At 44.4% G+C, this 25,242-nt stretch overlaps 1 protein-coding gene and 1 pseudogene across 2 annotated transcripts; one reads left to right on the forward strand and one right to left on the reverse strand.

Moving 5' to 3' along the window:
• The window catches only part of LOC137143991 (butyrophilin subfamily 1 member A1-like), a 29,230-nt pseudogene extending 21,684 nt beyond the window's left edge, over positions 1-7,546 (reverse strand).
• A 3,962-nt stretch (positions 7,547-11,508) lies between these two features.
• LOC137143990 (butyrophilin subfamily 1 member A1-like) lies at positions 11,509-24,846 on the forward strand. 2 transcript variants are annotated; one of them, XM_067534073.1, is made up of 10 exons: positions 11,509-11,647; positions 12,673-12,801; positions 13,344-13,454; positions 16,530-16,877; positions 18,901-19,185; positions 21,282-21,386; positions 22,653-22,673; positions 23,331-23,351; positions 23,482-23,508; positions 24,530-24,846. In XM_067534073.1, the coding sequence occupies exons 2-10, from the start codon at positions 12,738-12,740 to the stop codon at positions 24,844-24,846; spliced, it is 1,299 nt and encodes a 432-aa protein (XP_067390174.1). In that variant the 5' UTR covers positions 11,509-11,647; positions 12,673-12,737. The 2 variants fall into 2 exon arrangements, with proteins under 2 accessions (XP_067390174.1, XP_067390175.1); XM_067534074.1 differs by lacking the exons at positions 23,331-23,351; positions 24,530-24,846 and having other exon boundaries at positions 23,482-23,624.
• The last annotated feature ends 396 nt before the right edge of the window (positions 24,847-25,242 follow it).

A 25,242-nucleotide genomic window follows, 5' to 3' on the forward strand; every position in this document is an offset into this window, starting at 1 on the left:
TTTCGGGATGACCCAGAGGCAGTCCTTAGAAAAATCCAGACTATAATAGCCACTCATGACCCCACTTGGGTGGACATGACTCAATTACTGGACTGCCTCCTAACTACAGGAGAAAAAATGCAAGTAATACACCAGGGAAATTTGTGGCAACAGAAGGACCAGCAAAACCGAACTGCCTGGCCGCTCCAGGATCCCCAATGGGCTATAAATGATAGAACAGATGACCGAAAAGCTTTAAAGCAGGCTGGAGAAACAGTGTTAGAGGGTTTAAGGAGGGCTGGGTGAAAAACTCAGGACTGGACAAAGGTTACAGCTATAGTCCAGGGAACAACTGAACACCCCCAAGATTATTATAGCTGCCTGTTAAAGACTATAGCGGCTCACGGGGGAGAATTTGATATTAAATTACCACAAAATCAAGGGATTCTTGTGTCTACCTTTGTGGGAGGGTGTGCAGCTGATATAAAAAAATCCATTACAAAATATCATTCTGATTGGAATACTAAAACAATGCAGCAACTTCTGGACTTGGCTGTCCATGCTTTTGACCGCCGTCCAGAAGCACAGAAAGCTGAAAAACTGAAATTAAAACAACAAGAGGCAAAATTTTTGGCAGCTGCCTTAACTTCCCACTTGGGACCGGGAGGTCGAGGGCGGAGAAAACCTCGCTCCAGATGGACCCCTCGACAGCCAGGTGCTGGCCTGCAGGCAGGGGACACCTGTAATTACTGTAAGCAGACGGGACATTGGAAAAGAGAGTGTCCCGTCCGCCAAAGGGGACCCCCTCCAGTAAGGGGATCAGGTGGTCCCAATCATAAAGGGTGGCGAACCCCAGGACCATGGTACCCACCCTGGGATCAAGGACCAATTATGGGAAATCTGATGGGGGAATCAGAATAGGAATTTGGGGGGCTTTTCCACATGTTATACTTAGGGGAAGTAGAAACTTTTTCTTTTCAGTGTCCTACCCTATCTCCATATGTTCCAATAATGGTAGCTGGAAACGTGTACCCATGTTTAATAGATACTGGAGCAGATCTTTCTTCATTGAGTATGTCCCCTGAACAGGCAGGGTTACCTGTACAGGGTTCACAAAATATTATTGGGGTTACTGGGAGAGTTACTAAGGTTCCCCAAAGTCACCCGACCCATGTATCCATTGGCCCTCTCTCAGAAGAGCATGCTTTCCTTTTGGTAGAAGGGGCTCCAGCCAGCTTATTGGGAAGAGACCTCCTCTGTAAATTACATGCCACTCTGGAATGTTCACCCAGAGGAATCGTCCTGAGGTTACCAGGGCCCCAAGCGGGGGCACTCCAATCAGTATTGGTATCAGCTTCACCAGTACAGTCTCTTCCTGAGAAATTGAAAGATCTTCCCACATCTTTGTGGGGATGGTCCTCCACCGAGGTGGGCTTGCTAAAATCTGCTGATCCTGTCCGGATTCATGTGAAGCCAGGACCTGCGCCCTCCATTCCACAATATCCTCTGTCCCAGGAAGCTGAGGCTGGATTGCAACCTCTCATTGAGAGTTACGTCTCACAAGGTATTCTTGTTGAATGTACTTCACCCTGTAATACCCGTGTATTGCCAATAAGGAAACCTCAGTTAGACCCCAAAGGAAACCCTGTTTATCGCTTTGTTCAGGATTTAAGGGCAATAAATAGTTATGTGATTCCTCGACACCCGGTTGTCCCAAATCCAGCTACTATCGTTACTTCCATCCCCATCACTGCTCGCTATTTCAGCGTCATAGACTTGTGTGCAGCCTTTTTTAGTATACCTGTGCACCCTGATTCCCAATATCTTTTTGCCTTTACTTGGAAAGGGCGTCAACTCCAATGGACACGCCTTCCCCAGGGCTATGTGGAAAGCCCCACCCTCTTTTCTCAAATACTTAGGAGAGATCTATCTACCACCATCCTGACCCCCGAGTCTGCTCTAATTCAATGTGGATGATTTATTGATAGCCTCTCCAACTTTAGAACAATGTCAACGAAGTACTAAAATCCTGTTGCAGGGACTGGCAGATAGGGGGCACAAGGTGTCTCCATCTAAGTTACAATACTGCCAAACCGAAGTTGAGTATTTGGGACATTTACTCAGCTATCAGAAGAGGAAGCTGTCCCCCAAGCGAATACAAACTATCCAGGACTTGCCCAGGCCTCGAACTAAGCGACAGGTGCGCGCCTTACTGGGAATGGTAGGCTATTGTCACCCTTGGATTCCGGGTCTGGGAGAACTAACCAAGCCTTTAGTCCATGCTGCTTCCCAGAGCGAACCAGATGTTATCGTGTGGACTCCTGAAATGGAGACATCATTCCACAGAATTAAACATGCTCTGATGCAAGCACCAGCCCTAGGACTGCCAGACTACAGTAAGTCATTTACCTTATTTGTGCATGAAAACAAGGGCGTTGCATCAGGGGTATTGGTACAGGCATGGGCAACCTCATACAGACCAATAGCCTATTACTCGGTCCTCTTGGACCCAGTCGCCCGTGCAACTGTAACTTGTTTGCGATCAGTAGCAGCAGCTGCGATTCTGGTGGGAAAAGCTCAAGAGCTAGTGCTGGGACACCCTTTAGTTGTTAAAGTACCACACGCAGTAGAAGCTTTGCTGTTGCAACATAACACTCAGCATTTTTCCAACCAAAGACTCAACAGGTATGAGGCACTGCTCCTAACTGCAGATAACATCAGTATCCAGCGGTGCTCTACCCTAAACCCAGCCACTCTGTTGCCTCACCCGGAGGACGGAGAGCCTCACCATGATTGCTGCACTCTGGTAGAGTATCAGGAGAAACCCAGATCAGACCTCAGTGACTTGCCCCTACCGAATTCGGACTATGTGTTGTATACGGATGGGTCCGCCTACGTTCGAGATGGTATCAGGTACGCGGGATATGCAGTGGTGTCTAGCGATTGGGTGTGGGAGGCAAAGCCCTTGCCCCCAGGAACCAGCGCTCAATCAGCGGAACTGGTTGCTCTCAAACAAGCTTGCAAATTAACCCAGAACGCCCGAGTCACTATCTATACAGACTCAAAGTATGCTTTTGGGGTGTGCCACGCAACTGGTCAGCTGTGGAAACAACGGGGTTTCCTGACCTCCACTGGCCAGCCTATTGCTAATGCCAAACAAGTTGTTGGTCTCCTATCTGCGATTCACCTCCCAGCCGCCATTGCAGTAGTACATTGCCCCGGGCACTCTAAGGAAAACACAGAGGTAGCCCAAGGAAATGAACTAGCAGACAAGGCAGCAAAAGCGGCAGCACTACAACCCCAACCATCAGGATTTCAGGGGGTACAGGCTACATTCCCGCCTTTGCATGAAGTATACTCCTCGGTTCCCAAAGATGAATATAAAGAGTGGGAAAAAAGGTGGGAAGCACAGTGCACGGATGGGGTATGGAGGGTCCCAGATGGGCGACCCATTGCTCCACGTTACTTACTTCGCTCTCTAGCTCAGCAGGCACATCAGCACGGTCACTCCGGAAGGGAAGGAGTGGCCCAACAAGTCCTTGCTACCTGGTTTGCACCTGGGATTCATGTGGAAGCAGCACGAGTGGTCCGGACATGCCTGACGTGCCAAGCATTTAATAAATCTTCCACATCGACCAAAGAAAAAGGTGGAAGACCGTGGACTTATCTCCCTTTCCAAAAACTACAAATAGACTATATAGACTTGCCAAAAGCCAATGGGTTCAAACATTGCCTGGTCATTGTAGACCAATTAACTGGATGGCCAGAGGCTTTCCCTGCCAGAAAAACTGATGCTGCCTCAGTAATCAAAGCATTGCTCCGAGAAATCATTCCCCGCTTTGGAATCCCCGAGGAAATTAACTCGGACTGCGGTTCACACTTTACTGAAAAAATTTTGAGGGAGGTGTATAAGGTTTTGGGTATCTCTGCTAAGTTCCATACTTCTTACCATCCCCAATCCTCAGGGCAGGTAGAAAGGACTAACCAAAGTTTAAAATCTCTTTTAGGAAAGACCTGCTCCGAGACTAAGGTAAAGTGGCCTGAGGCCCTTCCCTCGGTCCTTTTTGCACTGCGAGTTCGGCCCAGACAGCCTCTAGGACTGTCACCGTACGAACTGTTGTTTGGACACCCACCATTGGTAACTCATCGTTGGGATAATCCGCATGTCAGTTTGCTGGGAGGGGATGATAAGTTAACGGAATATGTTATTTCTTTGCAGAAAACTTTCAACTATCTCCATAGACGTGCTGCCACTACTCAGGCAGTACCTTTAGATTGCAGTTTGGACCCCTATCGACTGGCAGACTGGGTATGGATCAAACAGCATAAAAGAAAAAATTCTTTGACCCCGGCTTGGACTGGACCGTTTCAAGTACTGTTAACCACTCATTCCGCGGTGCACGTAGCGGGGAAGGACCGGTGGATACATCACACGCACGTGAAGCAGGCCTTTCAACCTAGTGGTGACCAAGCTTCCACCGCTAAAGAAACGGTTCCCCCTTTGTGCCTGAGAAGAAAGGACTTGTATAATTGGGCTGTAGTAGACAGATGATCGATGGGAGTGATATAGTAGTGATTGTCATTGGACTTATAATAATCCTTTCTGTGATATGCTGCTGCTGGTGGAAAAATTGTAAGAATGACAAAGTTCCAGGAGCAGCTATTATGTGTCCTTTTTAAAGCTCTGTTATTGCTGTTCTTATGTTACTCCTCTGTGGCTAGTCCAGCTTGGAATGGCAATATACTCCTCAAGCTCACCCAGGAACTGGCAAAGGCTACTAGAAGTTCTAATTGTTGGATATGTAGCCACCTCCCGATAGATGGAGAAAGGGGAATTCCTGTAGAAGGGGTCCCTATCTATATTCCAAAGCAAACACCTACCCCTTGGATAGAAATTCATTTACATATAGAAGAAAAGGGAAAAATTTGGGATAATAGAACAGGTTTAACCTGGAAAATATGGATCCCCAGGGATGTAAAGAAAACCCTCTGTGTTGCCAGGCACCATGATAATAACCACACTTACTTTGTTGGTAACACCACCGGGTGTAACTTCACCCAGTGGTTCAGTGGAATACAAGGAGGGTTAACGGATAGATCTTGGCCTATTCCCTATGGAAAGGGATGGTATTGGCTTTGTGGGGGTACAGCCTATAAAGTGCTCCCGGCCAACTGGTGGGGGCTCTGCACCGTTGGCACAGTGATCCCCGAGGTGGTTGGCATCTATAATGCTACCCAGGTACAGGGATGGACACGTGGCCCTCCACACCGTATAAAACGCGCCTATAATCCCCTCATAACCAGAGGTTCTGGATTTCACTCCTTTGCACGATCATTTCTTCCTTGGCTGGGGGTTAGTGAATTAGAAAAGGCCTTAGTCAATGTTTCCACTGCACTGGAAAGTTTTGCCAGTAGTACTGGAGATGCCTTAACAGCATTACAAGAAGAAGTAACTCAATTGTCAGGTGTAGTGGCTCAGAACCGTATTGCCCTTGACTATTTACTAGCAGCACAGGGGTGTGTGTGCGCTGTAGTAAACTCATCCTGCTGTACTTTTGTCAATCAACAAGCCAGGGTAGAAACTGACATTAACATTGTCCAACAGCAAGCTCTGTTGTTTCATCAGGTTACTTTAGATAACACATCTTCCAGCTTTGAAAAAGTCTGGTATTTGTTCACCTCTTGGTTGCCAGACCTATCCTGGCTGAAGTACCTGTTCTTTATTTTTTGTATGATAGTCATTATAGTTGTATTAGGTTGCTGCGGCCTACAGTGTTGTATGGGTTTGTACCAAACAGGGTCAGAATGTAGTTATTGTCCACGGCTATATTAATATGAACCGTGGCCGAAAGGGGGACTGTAAAGGAAATTATGCATGTGGAAATCATTAGCTGGAAATGTGAGAGTGGGGATCAATAAGAAAAGATATTATACATAAAAGTGTCATGAAGCTATAGGATAGGAATGTCCTTTGTAAGCAGAATTTAACAGAGAAACAAAGGAAAAGATGGAACGTATATATAAAACTGCAGTGTAAGCAGAAATACTAGGGAGAAACAGGAGATGTGTACCATCTGGTTTTAATATCTAAGGGGGGCTCCTCCTTTAGGTAAAAGGTATATAAATGTAACTAAAAGAAGCAGGCGGGACTTGCAATCCTCTTATTGCAAATCTTCAGCTGAATAAAGGATTCTTTTCCTATGAACTGTTTGTGTCTGTCTGGCCGTTAGTCTCAGCTGAAAAGGACCCTGACTCAATTACTTGCATGTGGGTAAACAGGTTTTATTTGCTTAAACCTGTAGCCATAATTCATGCATGTCCCTAACAATTCCTACCTGATTCCATCCTGTGAAGGTAAAAAGTAAGGAAGAAAATAATAAAACCAGGGAGAGGGAAGCTGGCTCTGCAGCTGTGGCTGAATGAGAGACCCTTCTTCTTCACTGTGACTGGATCTAGACAACAGGAAGAAGGAGAAAGAAGACTTCTCATAGTGAGCATAAGCGTGTTTCACATTGCCGCATTAGTCAAAGGTTAAAGAGGAACATTCAATAAACCCGGAGTAAACACACCGTTAGGTGAACTCTCTCATATTACGGAGTTAGAACAGCCAGTCCATTGACGTGGAAAACGTGTTTCCTTTAGGAGTCTGATTTTGTCCCGTCCCTACAAAACCCACATTAAAAAAGTCAGCTCGGAGTCGGTAATAACCCATCGAGGGAGAAAAATGTTAAGGAACGAGAGAGACAGAGAGTGGGAGTGAGTGAGACAGGCTCTGCCCCGGAGCCCTGCGCTGGGTTGGCTGCCCGGACCCTGCGCGCTGCGGTCCCCGCGGCTTCCTGGGGTCCTTAAACTCCCGAAGCGGGGCTGTGCGCGCGGATCGTCATCCCTGGGCCAGCAGCCCCCGCCCGCCGGAGCAGCGCGGTCTGTGCCGCCGTCACCAGGCGCGTGCTCCAGCCTTGCTAACACGTGGCTATGGGGGGGGAGGGGGAAGAGATCACATGACACCTGCAGCAGCTTCAGATTCCTATTGCTGGGCACAGACATGGGGGGGGGGGGGGGGGCGAGAAACGTCATTGCTCTGAGTCCTGCGGGCGGGAGGGGGAGATGACTCACGCCGCTGCTCCGCAGTTACTACTTCACCGGCAGCGATACATGCGGCTGCGAACAGCAGCGCGGGGCAGCGGTGGCTGCATCGAGCGAGAGCGGCTCACCTGCCTGCGCCGGGACCAGCCCCGGGCAGCGCCGAGACCTCGGGTTTGCTGCACTCCGCACCCGGCCCTGGCAGCGAGTTTACACGGGTTCGGGTCCGGGTCCGTCCCGGGGCTGCAGGATTAATTCTGGTCTGTGTCCTGCCCCTGGCGCTGTGGAAACGGGTCCGCCTCGTGCCGCACACTGAGCTCCGGCGGGCTGGGTGAGTCCGGCTGCACCGAGCATGCGCACAGGGACTGAGCCAGGCTCGCTGACGTGTGCCGCAGCCGCTGCCCTCGCGGTGAGTCCGAGCCACTGCCCGCTCTTGGCGCGCTGCAAGGGGCTGGTTGCTGGGGGGGTCTGATCGGGACAGACGGTGACTGGCCGATGGGGGCGGGGCGGGGCGGGGCGGGGGAGCCGGGGTTCGCCCAGGGGCGAGGTGTTGTGCCGAAACCGGTGTTCATCGGATTGGTTACCTGGCTCTGTCCCTGGCACTCACGATGCCCGATGACGACACCTGTTACCGGCAGTGACGTCACACTTTCTGCCCGATGCCAAACCCAGCCCAAGGCTGTGACCCCCGCGGTGTAGCAGGAGCTGCTGTTTTTAGGCAGCCTTTAAGAACCCAGCCCTGGGAGCTGAGAGTCTCCCTCGTGTAACAGGGGAACAATCGAGCCCCTCAGCCCCCCCCACCCCGCTCTATGTTTGCACACAGGGCAGCTCCCAGGGGGCTCATCCCAGCGGGTCACTGCTGCCCCCTCTGCCCCGCCTTGAGCTGGGGTTTTGCCTCTGCCTCGGGCCGGCAGCGCCTCGCCCCTGGGCTAACCCCGGCTCATTACTCCCCCCTCCCTGATTTTACTCCTCAGCCCCTCTCCTACTCCCACCTCCATCGGCTTCACCCCCCAGGCCAGTAAAATTCTGCCCCCTGATTACATCTTGCCCGTCCCTGTCTCCAATGTGCCCACTTTGCCCCTTTTTAGCCCTTCTAAACAGCGGGCAATGGAGCCTGACTTCCAGTGAGGGCAGCAGCTGCAGCAACCGTTACAGCCTGAATCACAAAACCTGTCTGTTCACACTTCTCGGCACAAAACCCAATTGCGAAAGAAAGCAATGATTAATTCGACATGCTGCACAAATCTGGAGTTACACTGCTACGAAAATAAGCTGAGATGCACTGGCATGTCAATCAGTGTGAATGGCCATTCAATGCAGTGTTTACTTAAAGAGGAACAAAATATCCGAGGCTGATTTACTCGTTTGTGTTATTAACAATCTGGCCAAGCAATAAGCACTATATCTGAGAGGATGGCTATAAGGAGACACTTTAAAGCTACATTAACCTACCTGATTGATCCCTCTGAGGAGTTCTACAATCTTCAGGATGTGATCAGACCTCGTTCGTTTTGTTGAGATCATTTCCATTTCAAGTGACTAGTTCAGCTTATCAAGTTGCACGGCTAAGTCTGGCCAGCAAAGGGCAGCAACGTTTGCTTCTAGCTTTCCCTTGCTCTTTTTAAAAGAAATCACTGCATTGCAGCATTTGCTGAGCTGGAAAACGAAAGTAATGTAGTCACTGGGTGGAGATTGGGGGGAGGGTAATGCCCTCCCGCCCCCCAAACACAAGGTTACCAGCCTTAGGGTGAGCAGATAGCAAGTGTGGAAAACGGGGACAAGGGGTGGGGGCTAATTCATTTTACTACAGGCCACAAAAAAAGCAGGCAGAAGAGTCTGCTGGCCTGGCATGGACACTTCCAGCACAGCAGGAGTGGGACTGTTTCTTTAAGAAAGGACTATCATCTCTTCACAGGACAGGGTTTGAAATCACTGCCATTCCCATAGCCTGTGTTGCGTTACTTTCGCTTTCCACCTCGGCGGATGCTGCAAGAGGAAAGCACAGTTATCTGTTGGGAATACGAAGAGATTTGGGGTTTTTTTAAGTGCAAGGAAAAGCTCTGAGAAAACTCAGCAGCTATTTTGTAGCCAGAATTAGCTGTGCAATTTGGTGGTGTATAGTTTACGTGACTCTGAGATGTTTTTCAATCAGGTGGGTTAATTTAGCTTCAAAATGCCTTCTTATTTCATATATACTCTTTATTGCTTAACCAGATTGTTAATAATACTATTCAGTTTCTCTCATCAAAATGAGGTTTGATCACACCCTGCAGATGGATCTTTCTGAGATGTGTAACAAATAACTTCCTGGATTTAGAATACTGGAAGACTTTCTGTGCCACATTCTAACTTTCTGCTTCTTGACTTTACAATTTTCTACCTCTGACTGTGGGACTGAATCCTTTTGTTTCTGCGGCATTCAAGAGAAAAAAAGGAAATTATTTCCACAATCAATCAAAAGGGAAAATTGCATCCTTTTCTCCTTCTGAAATGAGGGGGAATTAAACATGTGCCTAAGGCAGATCATGAGCTCAAGCTGCTGAATAGAGACTTCATGACATAATGTAAAAAAGAGACATATATATATGATGACTGACTGATCATCTCCTACTGTGTGAACAGCCAATGGAGGGGAGATTTCCTGAGGAAATCTATAGGACTAAAGGTAGTCAAAAATGGAATTGGTGTTGTAAGGTAGTGATTTAAAATTATTTTTGTTTTGTTGAAATATTTTGTATTTTGATTTTTAATCAAATATTAAAACAAAATTTTCGGTTTTTCTTTTTCAATTTACATTTTTCCCTTCTTTTTCTCCTTTTAGCAAGAATAGGGGAGGGGTCAATAAAATGTTTTGATTCTACCTGATTAGAATTCCAATTCTGAGTCCATTTTAAATACATATTTTCTCATTTAGCATCATTTCATTGAAAAATTAGAAACATTCAAATAGGAAAATTTGTTTTTAATGTTTTTTCTAAATGTCATTTTCTGTTGAAAAATCATTTTTGTTTGAACATTTTTGACCAGATACAGTACTGTCAGCTCACAATTTTTTTTTTTTTTTTTTTGGTGAATTTTGGCATTTTATTTTAAGTCTCACACTATCTGGTAATTTTCCTGAAGCTCCAGTTCTCTAGTTTTACAATTACATATGAATCTCAGATTTCATTTAAGTAAATGTAAAGCTCTTGCCTTCATGGTTGCAGAGAAAAGTTTAGGAATATGACTTGAGTACACCCTCATGGGTCAGAAACAAAAAGCAAAAAATAAGTACTTAAAATGTATTATTAGTATTAGAATTTTAAAGCTCATGATTTTTAAATCAATCCCATGTTGGTTTTTGGACCTGACTTGTGATTTTTGTGTGTGTGATTTTTTTTTTTCATAAAGAAACAGATTGCAAAATAGAAAAGAGTAACAGTTTACATCTTTTCCCAAATACTACATTTTTCATGGGTTCTCCAATGAAATTAAGCAATTATGCAATTTTACAACTCAAAGCTGCAAGACTAGACAATACAAAAGCAGACAACACTACACAGACATAACACATTAGGGAGAGCATTACACTGACTTTTGATTTTTGAATATTGGGGGTTGGCAGTGCTGCTGCTCTGTTTTCAAAAGGCACAAAAGACAAATAGTTGAGCTTTCTACAATAATTCATCAGATCTACACAAACCAATGAATCACATCTATTAGTTTAATCTCTCAAAGTGCTGTACCTCTTCCGCAATAGGGGTCTGAAGGAAATGTCAGACACGCAGAGTGGATGAAAATGGATTTCATTTTTAAATAAAAAATATGTATTATTTAAATCAGAATTGTTTTAAAAACTTAGATTTTTTTTCAATTTAAAATAAATAGTTTTATTTTTAAAAATAAACCATTTCAAAATTAAATTTAAAATGGTAACAACCTAAAATTCTATAATCTATTAAAATCATTTGAATTAAATATACATAAAACAATATTGAAGCAATACATATTTGCTGCAGACGTTTTAAAGAAATTCACACCACTGAACTGGTAGGAGTCACTGGAGCCAGAGTTTGCTGAAGTGTAAACTAGCTTTTGATAGCAGTAGCCTCTTATGCAGATGCAGAGAAAATATTTTCTTCATTTCAGTTTATTCAGCTAGCTCAGTTTAATGATTCGGTCATTCAAAGCTGAGAACCTGATTGGGAATTGATAAAAGCAGGAAGGCTTTTTATCCTCGTCCAATCTTAATCTTCCTTAAAAAAATCAGAAAAAAAAAGGGCTTCTGCCCACTGATGCCTAGAATATTCCATGAAATGCTGGAATTGATCAGATGCGGCATTCAAAAGTTACTGTGTTACACAGACACAGAGAAATACAATCAAGTTGCGTGTAGGGCCTTTTTTTGCTTGGCCAATAATGTATCCTGCTCATAATTTTCATTTTCTCTGTATCCAGGTTGTCTGAAATCATTATGACTGTGTTACATCTGGATCAAGTTACGGTGAGATGAAAGTTCTCTCAATCTGCCACAGCTCCAGGGCCAGCTCCTCTCTACCTGATTTTATCATTTTCTTTATTACATGTTCTGTTCACAAGCTGGAATCAGGTAGGAATGGCTGTGCCTTTTGCTGCTGCTTACCGGATTTATTTGTTTTGATTTATAAAATTTCCCTGTTTCACTATTTTATACAAAACTGAACAAAAATTAGCCCAAATATATTGTCATAAGCTAGGTGTAACTGTTATGGGTTGAGTAAAAATCTCATTCAAACTGATATGGGAATGCACCCTTTCACTTAAGATAGTTGTCAGAGACAATAAAAAGGACCACACCTAAAACTTAGTCTGCCCAGAGACTAGCACCATGCATAGGGGGTGCAAGGACACGGACAGGGAGGGTTCGTCTGGGTATCGTGATCAGGTGTGGGTGGGAGTGTGAGAGAACACACAGAACTAAGAACAGAGAGAGAGGCAGAGACAAAAAGGCAAGAAAGCCAAGCAGCAGCCTGTGAGCACAGGGCAACCTTGGGAAAAGCTAGAGGGAACTTTGAGTCTGTTGGCTAGAGAGTGTTGGGGCTGTACTGTAAACAACTAAACTGTTTTGTTCTTGGTTCCTCCTGCATTTGGAGAAGCAGGACTTGGTACATTCCTGGTAAACAACCAAGATTGCAACAAGGAGAATACTAGGCTCTGTCAATTACTAGGACCATGTCTACACTACAATTAAGTCAACAGTTACTACATCGCTTGTGGGTACCTACACCTTGCTCCTTGTATCAGCGGTACTCACCCTGACCAGTAGCGCTTGTACTGTCAGTGTGGGGCATTGTGGGAAGGCTCCTGAGAGCCAATAACAGTTGATGTAAACAACGTAGTGTCTACACTGACACTGCATTGACCTTACCATACAGACCTTGACTCTATACCACTTGTGGTGGTGGAGTTAAGTCAGTATAGCAGGGAAGTGATGTCGGCGGGAGCGAAGTTTAAGTGTAGACACTTCCGTAGTTAGTTTGATGTAAGCTGCCTTGAATCGACCAAACTCTGTAGTGTAGACCAGACGTATTTTGGCAGAAATATGGAAGGAAAGACTGGGATTCAGCTCTTTGCCTCTGTAATTTTTTTATTAAGAATTAATTTTGCAGCCTCATAACGGAAACAGTCACTGACAATGTAACCCAACTAGAGGAGAATGGATGAGGATTTTAGAAAACCTAAGATCTCAAAACAGTTTCAAAGCTTATTTCCAGGATTCATCAGGTAGGTGAGCTTCTGTCACTTGAATACCATCTCCATTGTTCTTTTATAACTCCTTGCAGGAATTTTTTCCTTGGGGGATCTTTCACACTCTTCCCTGTTATTTTATAGCTCTGTTTATGGGACTGAATCATTTTACCTGTGATATGCTGAAAGAAAAGAAATGGGTAAAAAAAAAAAATCAAGACTCTCTCTCTCTTTTGCACACATGCATGCACACACACACAGTCTTTTTCATTCCTTAAAACTTTTTTCTCCGTTGATGGAATTACCACCAACTTTTACACTGATCTGACTTTATTTTAATGTGGATTTTGCAGGGATGGGACAAAATCAGACTCATAAAGGAAACACATTTTCAACTTTAATCAAATGGCTTTTCTAACTCCATAATATGAAAGAGTTCACTTAACAATATATTTATTTCTTTTTTATTTAATGTGTCCTCTGTAATGTTTGTCTTTAATGATTTAACGTTAATGAGGGATATGCTCACTATGATAAGTTTTTTTTTTTTTTTTTCCCTCCTTCTTCCTGTTGCCTAGATCAAGTTACAGTGAAGATGAAAGTTCTCTCCTGCCACAGCTGCAGAGCCAGCTCCCCTCTCCCTGGTTTTATTTTCTTCCTTACTTTTTATGTTCACCAGATGGAATCAGGTAGGAATCCGCACTGTGTCTGCTGTTTCTTAGAGGATTTATTTAGGCCCCTGAAGTGTCTTAACAAAATGCTTAACTCAAAGTCAATGGAATAACTCACAGTGTGTAAACTTAACCATACAGCAAGATCAGCACCTTCATTATTCAATTTTTGCTCTGTGTTGCTGTGTGACTTTTTATTGGGCCTGTTAGCTAATAGATCCGTTAGGTGTAGTATGCACCATATTATTAGGTATTAGTGCATGGTAGTTCTATAACATGCATTATATATATGTAAAGCGTTGGGAAGTTAACTGACTATTATGCTTTTCTGTTCACCAATATCAAATATCCCACAATACATTGCAAAGCTGAAGTTAGCATTCACAAAAGAAAAAAAGAAGCCTTTCAAAGCCAAGGCACATAAATGGTACATCCTAGCAATGCTGGGAGGTACCTCTACACCCCCTGGGTTGTGAATGTGGTGTCCAAAACATAAAGGAATGTACAGAACAACACATTGACTGATGGGTTGGCTCTTAGGTGATGTATAAAGAGATTTTTCACTTGTAAACTGCCATGATATAAATATAAGTGGTTTTGGGGGGGTATTTTTGAAGCACACCTTCTGTGTTAGGTGAGCTCACTGCCAGATAAAAATTGCTTCCTGGAAGGAGGGTGTGTATGTCTCCTTTTCATAGTGAACTGTTTTGTCTTTAGGCAACACATTAGGTTAAGTTTGGTTATTTCGTCTCTTGATCATATGAAGTATTGAACCATAATAGTCCAACAACTGGCTGTAGCAATAGGGCTGTGTCTCAGGAAACCTCGATGAAAGCGAAGTTTAAGTGTAGTTAGGTTGATGTAAGCTGCCTTGAATCGACCTAACTCTGTAGTGTAGACCAGACCTACGTGCAACTGGAACATCCCCACAGCACCAACATTTGATTAGCTGATGAGGTTAAAATGGGGTAACAATACATTAAAATGTCTCCCCATGACTTCAGGATTAATAACTCTTCACCCGCTGTCATGCTGTCTGGAGCAACGCATGACTGTGAGTGCCTACCTCAGAGCAGACTGTCAAACAAGGCAGAGACCCCAAACTGGTGGTGTGTTCTATAAATAGGTTTCACCAAGCCAGTAACAAATGTGAACTCCTGGATCACTATAACGGGCTTACCATGGAGTCACAGACAGACCCTTAGACTCTCCAGCCTATCTTGCCATCCAGACAAACTGGACTTAGTGATAAATGGTCACTTACACCAAAAATCACACCACATGTAGGTTGCTTCCAGTCCCATGAGACCAGTCACTTACCCCAGATCAACTGGTACCCTAGATCTTACACCAAAGACAACGCCTGTAGCCAATCCTGTAATAAACTGTCGAAAGGCTCATTAACCAGGAAAAAGAAATGAGAGCTATTTACAGGTTAAAGCAAGCAAACATATATGAGAGTTACCAAATGAGTTACCATCTAAATCCTAAAAGTGACAGAATTGTAGAGCTCTGCCAATTCAAAGTGCCTTTCAGGGCGGACCCAGGAGATAAGCCCTGGGGGTCTCTGGCTTCAGTTTGGGTTCTCTGGCCTTGTCAGAGTTCAAACAGCAAAAAGATGAAAGATCTTCATGTCAGCTCTTTTATTTCCCTCTTCCAGCCTTCAAAGTGATGGGACAAGGCCTTCTGCTTATACTTATCCCAGCATCCCATCCACCACATCCCATCCATCCAGGTTCTTAATATGGCCCTCCTTGAGTGTCCTCCTTCACACACCCATTTTCTTCTCAAAAACCTAGGCAGCCTGGACTGGAGGTCCAGATTCATTGGAACCAGGGGCCAAGGGAGTTCTAGTATTGAAGACGTCACTGAAAGTCTCCTGCCACCTCTCTGTCTCCCATTAAAAACTGAGGAGACAGGGAGAGGAGAGGAAGTATTAGTTCAAATGCCCCAGCTGAGTTCACAGAGCTCAAGTGCAAAGTGCTCTCTCTGAGCAGCAAGTCAAGCCAGTGGTTAGCTGTAGGAAACCTTCTCTTCCTCTCCATTGATGCCGGTTGAGCAGTCTCTGAGGCCTGGTCTACACTAGAGAGTTTCCTGACTTTGGTCAACACAAGAGAGGTGACGTACACACTGCAATCAACCCCCGCTGACAAAACTGCCCTGTTTTTTTGACAAAATAAAACCACCGATGAGAGGTGTAGGGCTTTTGTTGGTTTAGGTAGGGCAGCACAGTGTCAATGTAGACACTGCGTCCCCTTACGGCAGTGGTGGGGCTGTCAGTCTTGTCAGTTTTACCACTCCGCTGGAGGAGCGGTGACACGAAAGCCCAAGCCTGGGCTGCTATAAGCCTGGGTGGCTGATTCCCTCTCCTGGCTGGGAGTGAGGAAAGAAGAACCCAGTAAGACCACCCTCTTGCAGCCATCCAGCCTGACTTTGTCAAACATTCAAAAAAACGTAAACTATCTCACACAGAAAGCAACTGTTTGCTAAGCTATGCAAGTTCATTGTGTTTGGCGCTGCTCGTAAGAATAATGGCACAATATATTTCAGCTTCCATTAAAACTAATACACATTATGGATATACAAATGACGGTTATCCAAATGCATTTGTTGTAAAATTCATATATAAATTCAGGACACATCCTATTCAATGACAGAACACTGCAGCAGATGCACAGAATATCGACTCATAGACTACAAGGTCAGAAGGGATCATAATGATCATCTTCCAGTCTGAACTCCTGCACAACGCAGGCCACAGAACTTCACCCAACTACTCCTGTAATAGATCCCTGACCTAAGACTGAGTTATTGAAGTCCTCAAATAATGATTTAAAGACTTCAAGGTACAGAGAATCCACCCACAAGTGACCCATGACCCATGCTGCAGAGAAAGGCGAAAAACCCTCAGGGCCTATCCCAATCTGCCCTGGGGGAAAATTCCTTCCCGACCCCAAATATGGCGATCAGCTAAACCCTGAGCATATGGGCAAGACTCATACATAAATTTGAATCATGTGTGATTAAATGCATATCAAATTCCCTTTTATTATTTTTAATTTGATCTTTTCTTTGCCCTGGTGCATTTCACAGCCCCGTTCACAGTGATTGGACCTGATCACCCTGTCATTGCCGTTGTGGGTGAGGACATTTTATTACCCTGTCACCTGTCCCCCAGCATGAGTGCTGAGAACATGGAAGTGAGATGGTTCCGATCTGAGTTCACTTCATTTGTGCACCTGTATCAGCATGGAAAGGATCAGTATGAGCAGCAGATGCCAGACTATCACGGAAGGACAGAGCTTTTGAAAGCTGGCATCACGGATGGGAATGTTCCCTTGAGGATTGTCGATATCAGACTCTCTGATGAAGGAAAATACCGCTGTTTTGTTCAAGATGGTGTCTTTTATGAAGAAGCTGTATTGGAACTGAAGGTAGCAGGTCAGTAACATGTGTCTGTAATCTCTTAGATGGCTCTTAGACCCAGACCGACGGAAGTACTTAGGTACCTAGCTCCTCATTTCAGGCATCTATGTCCAAAATTTAGGTGCTGCTGAGATCCTCAAAATAGTCATTAAACTAAATAGTCATTAGGCAAGAGAGTCAGAGAAGACTATATAGTCCAATGGTTAGGGTGCCCACCTGGCAGGTGGGAGACCCAAGGGCCAGTCCCCCTGCTCTAATTAATCTTTGATTATTTATTCAATCTGGACAAATAATTAAATAGCCATTGGAGCATGGGGATTGGACCTGAGTTTTCCCACCTCCCATGGGTGTACTCTAAGCACTGGACTACAGTCTCTCTCTCTCTCTCTCTCTGGCCCAATGACTGTTCTACTGTTTATAAATATTTAAATAGTCATTGGGCCAGAGAGAAAGAGAGGCAAGATTTTTCTAGGTCATAATCCTTAACTTTATCTGTTCATACTGAGAAATTTCAATTAAACAGTTCATGTTGTTGGATCGAGAGTCACTTACTCAGCAGGTGGGTCCAACAAATCTTTATTAAGGCAAAACACTCAGCAAGTGGCAATCAGTTACTCACCAGTGGGAAGCTCATTGGGATGATCTCATCACAGCCACCTCCAACAATGGACTACAGAGCTTCCACCTCCCTTTACTGCACAAATTTATTTATAACTTTTTGTTATATTTACATATGCATTAGTCTTCCATTTCCACGTTAACTCTCCTGCCCTGTCACTACAGGTTTAATGTTACTTCAACCCGGTCTTTTCTTGCTTTTTTGTTACTTTATCTTTTTTTCTCTCTCACAAACATAATTACTCTGCAACTTCTTACACGTAGGCAGTTCTGCTTATGCTGTTAAATGTTACCAGAACAAACTCTTAAAATCCACAGCAGGCTTCTGTCTGGCCTAAATCTGACTATGCTCCCAACAAATGCCACGCCAAAGACGCCAGCTGGGGCTCGAGGCTTCTGCCCCCTGGGGTGAAAGCCCTGAGCCCTGGCAGGTGCTACCCACGGGATGAAAGCTGTGAGCCCTGGCAGGTGACTTTGAGCCCCTGGAGGCACTTCCTATGGGGCAGAAGCTCCAAGATCCCCTCCCTACCTGAGGGCAGAAGCCTCAAGCTCCCCTCTATGCTGGTAGGTGGAGAATGGGGGTGGGAGGATTCTGCAAACCACACTCTAGATGTCAAACAGCCGGATGCAGCTCATGAACCATGATCTGGCCACCCCTGATCTAGACCATCCCTGACAGGTGTTTGTCCAGCCTGGTCTTAAAAACCTCCAATGACGGTGTTTCCACAGCCTCCCTTGGAAGTGTATTCCAGAGTTTAACTATCCTTACAGTTAGAATGGTTTTCCTAATATCTCACCTAGATCTCCGTGGATGCAGATTAGGACCATAACTTCTTGTCCTACCTTCAGTGGGCACGGAGACCCAAAACAGATTAGAACTGGAAAAGGGGATCTTTTATTCTGGTACACGTTCACATTGACAACTAAGCAGCCTCCATCTTGAGAAATTTCTTCACAGTTCACACACCCCACAACTCCCTGGAGCATGCTCAGTAGAGTCTTAAGGCTTCTACCAATAAATAGCTATTCTCACACTAAAAACAACGAGAGTCCTATAACACTTTATTCTCACACTGCCACCAGAAGGTAATAGGCATAACAAAAGTACCATTAACATTATGAAATCAGAAATCAAAGGTAAAATCTCTTGCATTCTTTGCCCCCTTCACATCACCTACAAAGCTGTCGATAACACACTCCCACATTCTGTAAGGCTTTCACTTCCATCTCTGTGGCCCCAGTATTGCAACACACTTAAGCAAATGCTTCACAAGTGCTTAAGTCTCACTGAACTCAAGTTTTCTGTTTCCATGCATATCAGCAATAAAGAAAGTGTATTCAATCATTGTATTGAAAATGTAAACGTTTATACGCTGGGCTGTATCCTTATCTCATTTAACACTGATTCATTTTACTCTAGCCTCAGGCTCTGCACCTCACATCTCTGTTGAGGGTCACCAGGATGGAGGGATCCGAGTGGTGTGTCAGTCAGCTGGATGGTACCCAGAGCCTGAGGTGCTGTGGAGAGATCTCAGTGGGCAGCCTTTATCTTTATCAACTGAAACAAAATCTGAAGAGGAACATGGTTTCTTTGAAATAAAAAATTCTATCATTATAACAGAAAATTCAAACCAGGATTTGTCCTGTTCTATAAGGAATACCCACCTGAACCAAGGAAAGGAATCAATAACTTTTTATATATCAGGTCAGTTAACACCAAAACCACACGCTGTCATACTCAACAGGGAGAAAAATCAGATTGTTAAATTATACAAAAGTTAAAATATTCCCTCACAAAAAACGACAGTTGAGATAAAGTTAAGGTTGAGAGCACAATTTAGGATAAATGCATTCCAGGGATATTGTAGTTATCCCAGAAACTAGCATTTTGAATGCAGGAAATTCAGGGTGAAGGTTACATTTAAAAGAAATCCAAGTGTATTACTGCATAGAACTGTCCTGTAGTGACACTGTATATATATAATTTATAATTGTGATTAAAACATGATGGTTAGTGTTTGTAGTCCCATATTACATTAAACTGATATTTAAAGTCCCTTTAGATTTTTTTTCTCATAGGGTCCACAGGAGAGTGTTAAGGTGTAATGGGGGCCCTACTGATAGGTTGGACTTTCTGCATCCTAGTGAACTGGTGGATCAAATACTAGGCTTCTTGCCCCAGTGAAGATGGAGAGGGAGATGTGATACGCTGTGATTTTTTGAACATAGTGGAAATTTGTGACTGATGAATCTCTGCTTATGGTTGGTCAGAAGAAAGGCAGGTCCGAGAAGTTCTGTAGGCCTGGGAGTAATCATTTGAGCATGTGACACCCTACAAGGTCCCAAGTTTTAATATGAAGTTTGATTTCTCATCCTTTAGCAAACTTCATACCCGGAAAGGGGTTGCCATAACAACAAAATCCTGTGGGCCTGATACAAAGCCCATTAAAGATGTCAGTAGGTTTTGGATCTGTTCCTATGGACTCATTTTGCAGATCAGTTCCTATGGCAGGAATTCCTATGCCAGCTGAAGTGAAGAGTATATGGATATTAATCTGCCCTCCTTAATTATTTATTTCCACTCTTAAACCCTCAGATTCTTTTTTACCATGAAGTTCCCTGCTTTTAGAAAAGTTTTAATTTTATTTCAGTGTAAGATTTCTGTTGATAAATTTAATGATTAACTATAATTTCTCTTTCTACACGTTTTAACTGTATTATTAATTTCATCAACAGAAGGAGGCACTTTCCTATGAGTTGGCTCCTGGGTTGGGTGATGGGTTCAGAAGCCATGGTTATCCATCAAAGTGAAGAATGTTTAAAAGGACAATTAGAATTAAAATATAACGAAACAAACCCACTATTAATTATATATACAATTATTCACACACACAGCTGCATGCACAGATACACACAGCACGTTAAACGAACATCAAGATGGCAAAATCTTGGATTCAAATGTTAGGATATAGCAGAATTAAAGTTCCCTGTGCATTCTAAATTTGGCTCCTTTGTATCTATGCATTATGATATAGTTTTTAATACCATGATCACATACTATTGTCCCCTGCCACCAAACCACTGATCACCCATTCCACTGCCTTACCCATGAGACCAGACTTTCTCTTCCTTTCCCTGCCTCATTCTCTACACATCTTCCAGCTTCTGCAAGAAATGAGGCCAGGGTCCTACAGGCAACAGCCTCCTTCATTGCACAACCCAGATACATCCCCAGAGCTGGTGTATCCAGTGCACTGAATGAGGCAAGAGTCCTGGGGAAAAAATAGCATGTGATCATTTAGTTAAAGACTGCTATAATGCCTGTGCACAAAGGGGCCCAATTAAGGTTGCTGTGTCTCTCTGCCCAACCAATCTCAGATGTAACCCCGCACTCCAGCTCCTTCTCAGATGTGACTCCTTTTCCTCCATTCCCCATTCCAGTTCTCTGTTCCCTGTACCGGTTCCCACTCCCAGTCTCCTTGAGAGGCCTTGACAAGGAAGTGTCAAGCCACCTTAATAGTAGATGATGCGACCAGCTTCACCTAGAGAGAAAGAGAGAGGGAGGAGGGGAAAGGCGGGTGGGACTGCCAGCACTTTAGATAGTATTTAATACATCATCCAATTCTATCAAAAGTGGGTGAGCAGATTCTCTTTTTAAAATTGATTTCTGCCAGTTTTTATATTGCAGGGAGCAATTTTTCCCACACTTGTTTCACATAAATCCTGATGTGATATTTTTTCATAGAATAAAAGTATACTGTTTATTATTACCGTTTCCAAACCGTGAGCTTTTTGTTTCAGATTCCTTTTTCCCAAGAATATCTCCCTGGATGGTGGCTTGGAGTGTGACTCTGGTGATTTTGTTGGTGTTCATCAGCCTTACTCTTATTCTGTTCAAATTAAAAGGTGAAGCTCTAATGGGGGAAAATACAGTGTAATCAGAATGAGATTTTCTCTTTAGAAAAGACAGTTTAGATTTTCTACATGAGAAAGTTACACCAGCTTATGACGTGAATTTAAATTGATTTTGTTAAACCAGAGCAAACCCCTGTGTGGACACTCAGTTGTAGGACACTTCAGTTTAGTTTGAACCTGTTCCTATTCCTAAAAAAACCCTAAAACTAGGTTTGCACTAGTTTAACTAGACTTTCAGTGGGGCCTGATGGAATTAGGTTCCCAACTCCCATTGAAATACAATGTGCTTTGGCTCTTAACTCCCCTACGCTTCTATGCAAATCTCTGTGTTAAGTGGTTTTTGATGTTTAATTCTATGGTATTCAAAAGATTATTGCGGCATTAATGAACAGCTTATTACTGTTGGTGTGGCAGGCTCTATCAGGTGTTTTTTGTTTTTAACGTGTGAGCAAATCTTCAGCCTTGGGGAAGACAGGCTATGTTTTTGTTGTTAGTTTTGGGCTCTACCAAGTATCCGGAAGAGGGGGCTGAACAGGAAACAGGAGAGTTTGCTCATTGTCTTGATCTCAGGTTAGAGTCAATTCTTGAGGAATCAATTCTTGAGGTTATCTAGGAAGCAAATATCCACAGGATTGGTGCTGTGCCCCAGCTTTTAAACAGATTCTGGAGGAAGCTGTTCAGCCTGCCACAACTCCAAGAGGTCTCATTCTTCCTTCAGAGTAGGTCCCACAGCCTCACCACCTTCTTGAATGAGCCTCTGGGCTCCAGCACTCCTGTTTTCACAACAACAAAGAGCTCTGCCCAGTGAGTCCATACTGAGACAGATTACTGAACAGAGGCTTGTATGCTCTTCAGGGACTAATGCACCCCAAGAAGTATTTGCAGTGACACCAAATACCCTTTTCAAAACAAAGTAGGATTTATTAGTCAACGGGCATCAATTCTTGGAGCTCCCTCTAACCAAGCCTTGGTGTTAGGTGAAGTTCCTGAATGAAGGAATTGCCTGTGTGCCGTTTGTGATGATCTCTGTTCTAGGACATGTCCATATGTGCAAATAAATCAAATTACACTTAGAATGTACCCAGAATGTGTCACTGATTTCTTCTCCACTGGGAACCCTACCTGTAAGTCCCTGGAGAGCTGCAATGGCTTGGTAGAGGGGCAACATTATTATTACACAAGGATTCATAATGAAAATATTCTTTTAAACCTAGATTCACTGAAAAAGTCCTTACTTTTTATTTGTTTTCTTTTTAGGAAAACATCTGGACACTATCAGTAAGTTCCATTTTTCTTCTGGTAGAATCAATGTTAAGCTATGAAAGTTTTTTGAATGAATGTGACAATGTCAACTTGAAAATAACAATAAGTACCACTAATACAAATAGCATAATTTGTTATGTTGGTAATGGGCAGGAAGCCAGTACTGTACTTGTGTCTACAGTGAGGCAGCATGGAGTGGGTGACCAGAGGGACTGTGCACTTGATTCCCATGGCAGAAATGGCTCCAGGACAGCTCCATATAAACAACTACGGAGATGGGCTGGTGGCAGCCCAGGATCCAAGTGAGGATGTGGCCACTAGGGTCAGAATTATATGCACCGAGTGCCAACAGCCCCGGCATGTAGGCGATGCATCTGAGTTATAATTGTGACCTTTCATCCAGCTCAAGGCTGGAATAATGGCTGCTGAGAGACTTCTGAGCTGCCTTCTGCCTTTCCTTATAGAGCTGCACCAGGCTAGCTTCAGCAGTGTAAAAAGCCACCCTGGTGCAAGTCACGTATTCTGAGTTCAACCCCTAGGATTGTAGTGATGCAAAACAGTGCACACAGTGTAGACAGGCCTAAATGATCAATGATTGGGGGGCAGGCAATGTTTAATTTCACCCAAGAGAAGCTTTTACAGGATGTTTTTTTATTTTTGTTTATTATTTAGGTAAACTTCACACAGAGCTGGGTAAGGGCATTTTTTGTTTTGTTTCTCTCTAATGCAGTCTTTTCTGTAATATTGAATCCTATTAATACTGCATTTGTCACTGCTTTTGACACTGCTTCATTCTCATCCTTATCTCTATGTTTGCTTTCAGAGTGGAGAAGATCCCTTGGTGATGCAGGTAATGACAACTCATATTTAATCAATGGGAGATCCTGCACCTTTCACTGTACAAAAAATAAAGAGAAAAGTGTAATATGATATTTTCCCTGTTCAGAGAAGAGAGGGCCTTGAGATTCAAAGGAGAGAGAGGAATGGATCACCACAATACACCCTCATTACACGTTGCTCCCATAATTCTGGAAAGAATCCCTGCTCTGAGTGACTGAGAGTTATTGTTTCTTAGGATCCCAGCCCTAGTGTCAGTTAGCGGAATAAGAGTGAGCAGACCCAAGAGTTCAAACCAAGGAGTAACTCTAATCTGTATTCAACGTCCGCTTCTTTTCTCTTCTCCCCTTTTAACTCTCTCCATCAAATCCCAACTTTCTGCTCTTTTTAACCATCTTTTCCTCCATGAATTCATTTCCAAACCCTCTTTCTCCTCCCTCCAACACTAACTTCCTTCTCTTGTAGAAGTTCCTTGCTTGTAAATCAAAATCCCAATTTTAAAAATGAAATCTGGAGTGATAATTCTCTTTGTCTGGCTTTGATGACTACCTGCAGAATTTTAATTAGGGTTATATAGTATCTTGTCATTCTCTACAAATCTCAGATATGTGGTAGGATGGAGCAGGCATCATGCTGGCATCAACAAGACATCCAAGCTCAAAGATTTTAAAATTAAGGGAGGGAGGGCACATTAGGGAAAAGATCATTGTAACTATGTGAATTATGTGAGTGGAAATCTCTGGGGCTTCCCTATGATTACGAGGTCTCTAGTCCCCTTCATGGGGAGAAGTGGAGGAGAAACATTCTGAGTCTCAGGCTCAGCTCAGCAAATTTTCTTCTTCTGTCATTTGTGTAGGGAGTGACTCTATTGTACATGTTGGTGAGATCTCAGAGCTGCTCCCCATTCAGAGCTGAGTAAATCCCAGAGAAAAGAGATTTCCTGATCCAGTTTCCAGCTAGGGCAGATTCTGTTCATCAAACCCTCCCCCAGGGCTCAGCTCTGCCTCTAACGCTCTGATTCTCTCTCCCCCCAGTGAATGTGACCCTGGATCCAGACACGGATCATCCCCAGCTCGTCCTGTCTGAGGATGGGAAAAGTGTGAGATGGGCAGACACACGGCAGGATCTGCCCGACAACCCTGAGAGATTTGACTCTGTGCGCTGTGTGCTGGGCTGTGAGGGCTTCACCTCGGGGAGACATTGCTGGGAGGTGGAGGTGGAGGGTTTGGGATATTGGGCTGTGGGGGTGGCCAGAGAGTCTGTGAGTAGGAAGGGAGAGATCAGCCTTAGCCCTGAGGGGGGGTTCTGGGGTGTGGAGCAGTGGCGGGGTCAGTTCCAGGCTCTCACCTGAGACCCCCCCTGCCCCTGCGCCAGGTCCCCAGCAGGTGTGTCCGGGTGTGTCTGGACTGTGACTGGGGGCAGGTGACATTTTTCGATGCTGGTGACCAGGCCCCGATCTTCATTTTCCCGCCGGCCTCTGTCCCTGGGGGGAGAATCCGCCCCTGGCTCTGGGTGTGGCTGGGATCCCGCTCAGACTGTGTCCCTGAGACACTGGGGACCCTCTCTAGCCTCACACACCCTAGTCTCTGTGACCATGGAAGACTCCCATCTAACCAGCCCCCTGGTCCCTCATCTCTATGATCCCTGGAAGCTCCTCCCCCTCCCTGCAGCACCAGGGATGGGAGCGGGAGGTGGCTGAAGAACCCCTGGAGCTGCAGGGGGAGCAGAGGGGCCCTGAGGGGCAGAT

The sequence above is a fragment of the Emydura macquarii genome, unplaced genomic scaffold (genome assembly GCF_026122565.2).
Source record: "Emydura macquarii macquarii isolate MOO-44397 ecotype Brisbane River unplaced genomic scaffold, CSIRO-AGI_Emac_v2 contig_3381, whole genome shotgun sequence".
Lineage (NCBI taxonomy): Eukaryota > Metazoa > Chordata > Testudines > Chelidae > Emydura > Emydura macquarii.

What these genes read in the sequence shown, in the direction of transcription:
- LOC137143990 (XM_067534073.1), top strand. Translation starts at nt 12,738, where the DNA reads ATGAGGATTTTAGAAAACCTAAGATCTCAAAACAGTTTCAAAGCTTAT. An exon ending in TGTTCACCAGATGGAATCAG is followed by an intron (nt 13,455 to 16,529) that starts GTAGGAATCCGC and finishes TGCATTTCACAG; the next exon opens with CCCCGTTCACAGTGATTGGA. An exon ending in AAGATCCCTTGGTGATGCAG is followed by an intron (nt 23,509 to 24,529) that starts GTAATGACAACT and finishes CTCTCCCCCCAG; the next exon opens with TGAATGTGACCCTGGATCCA.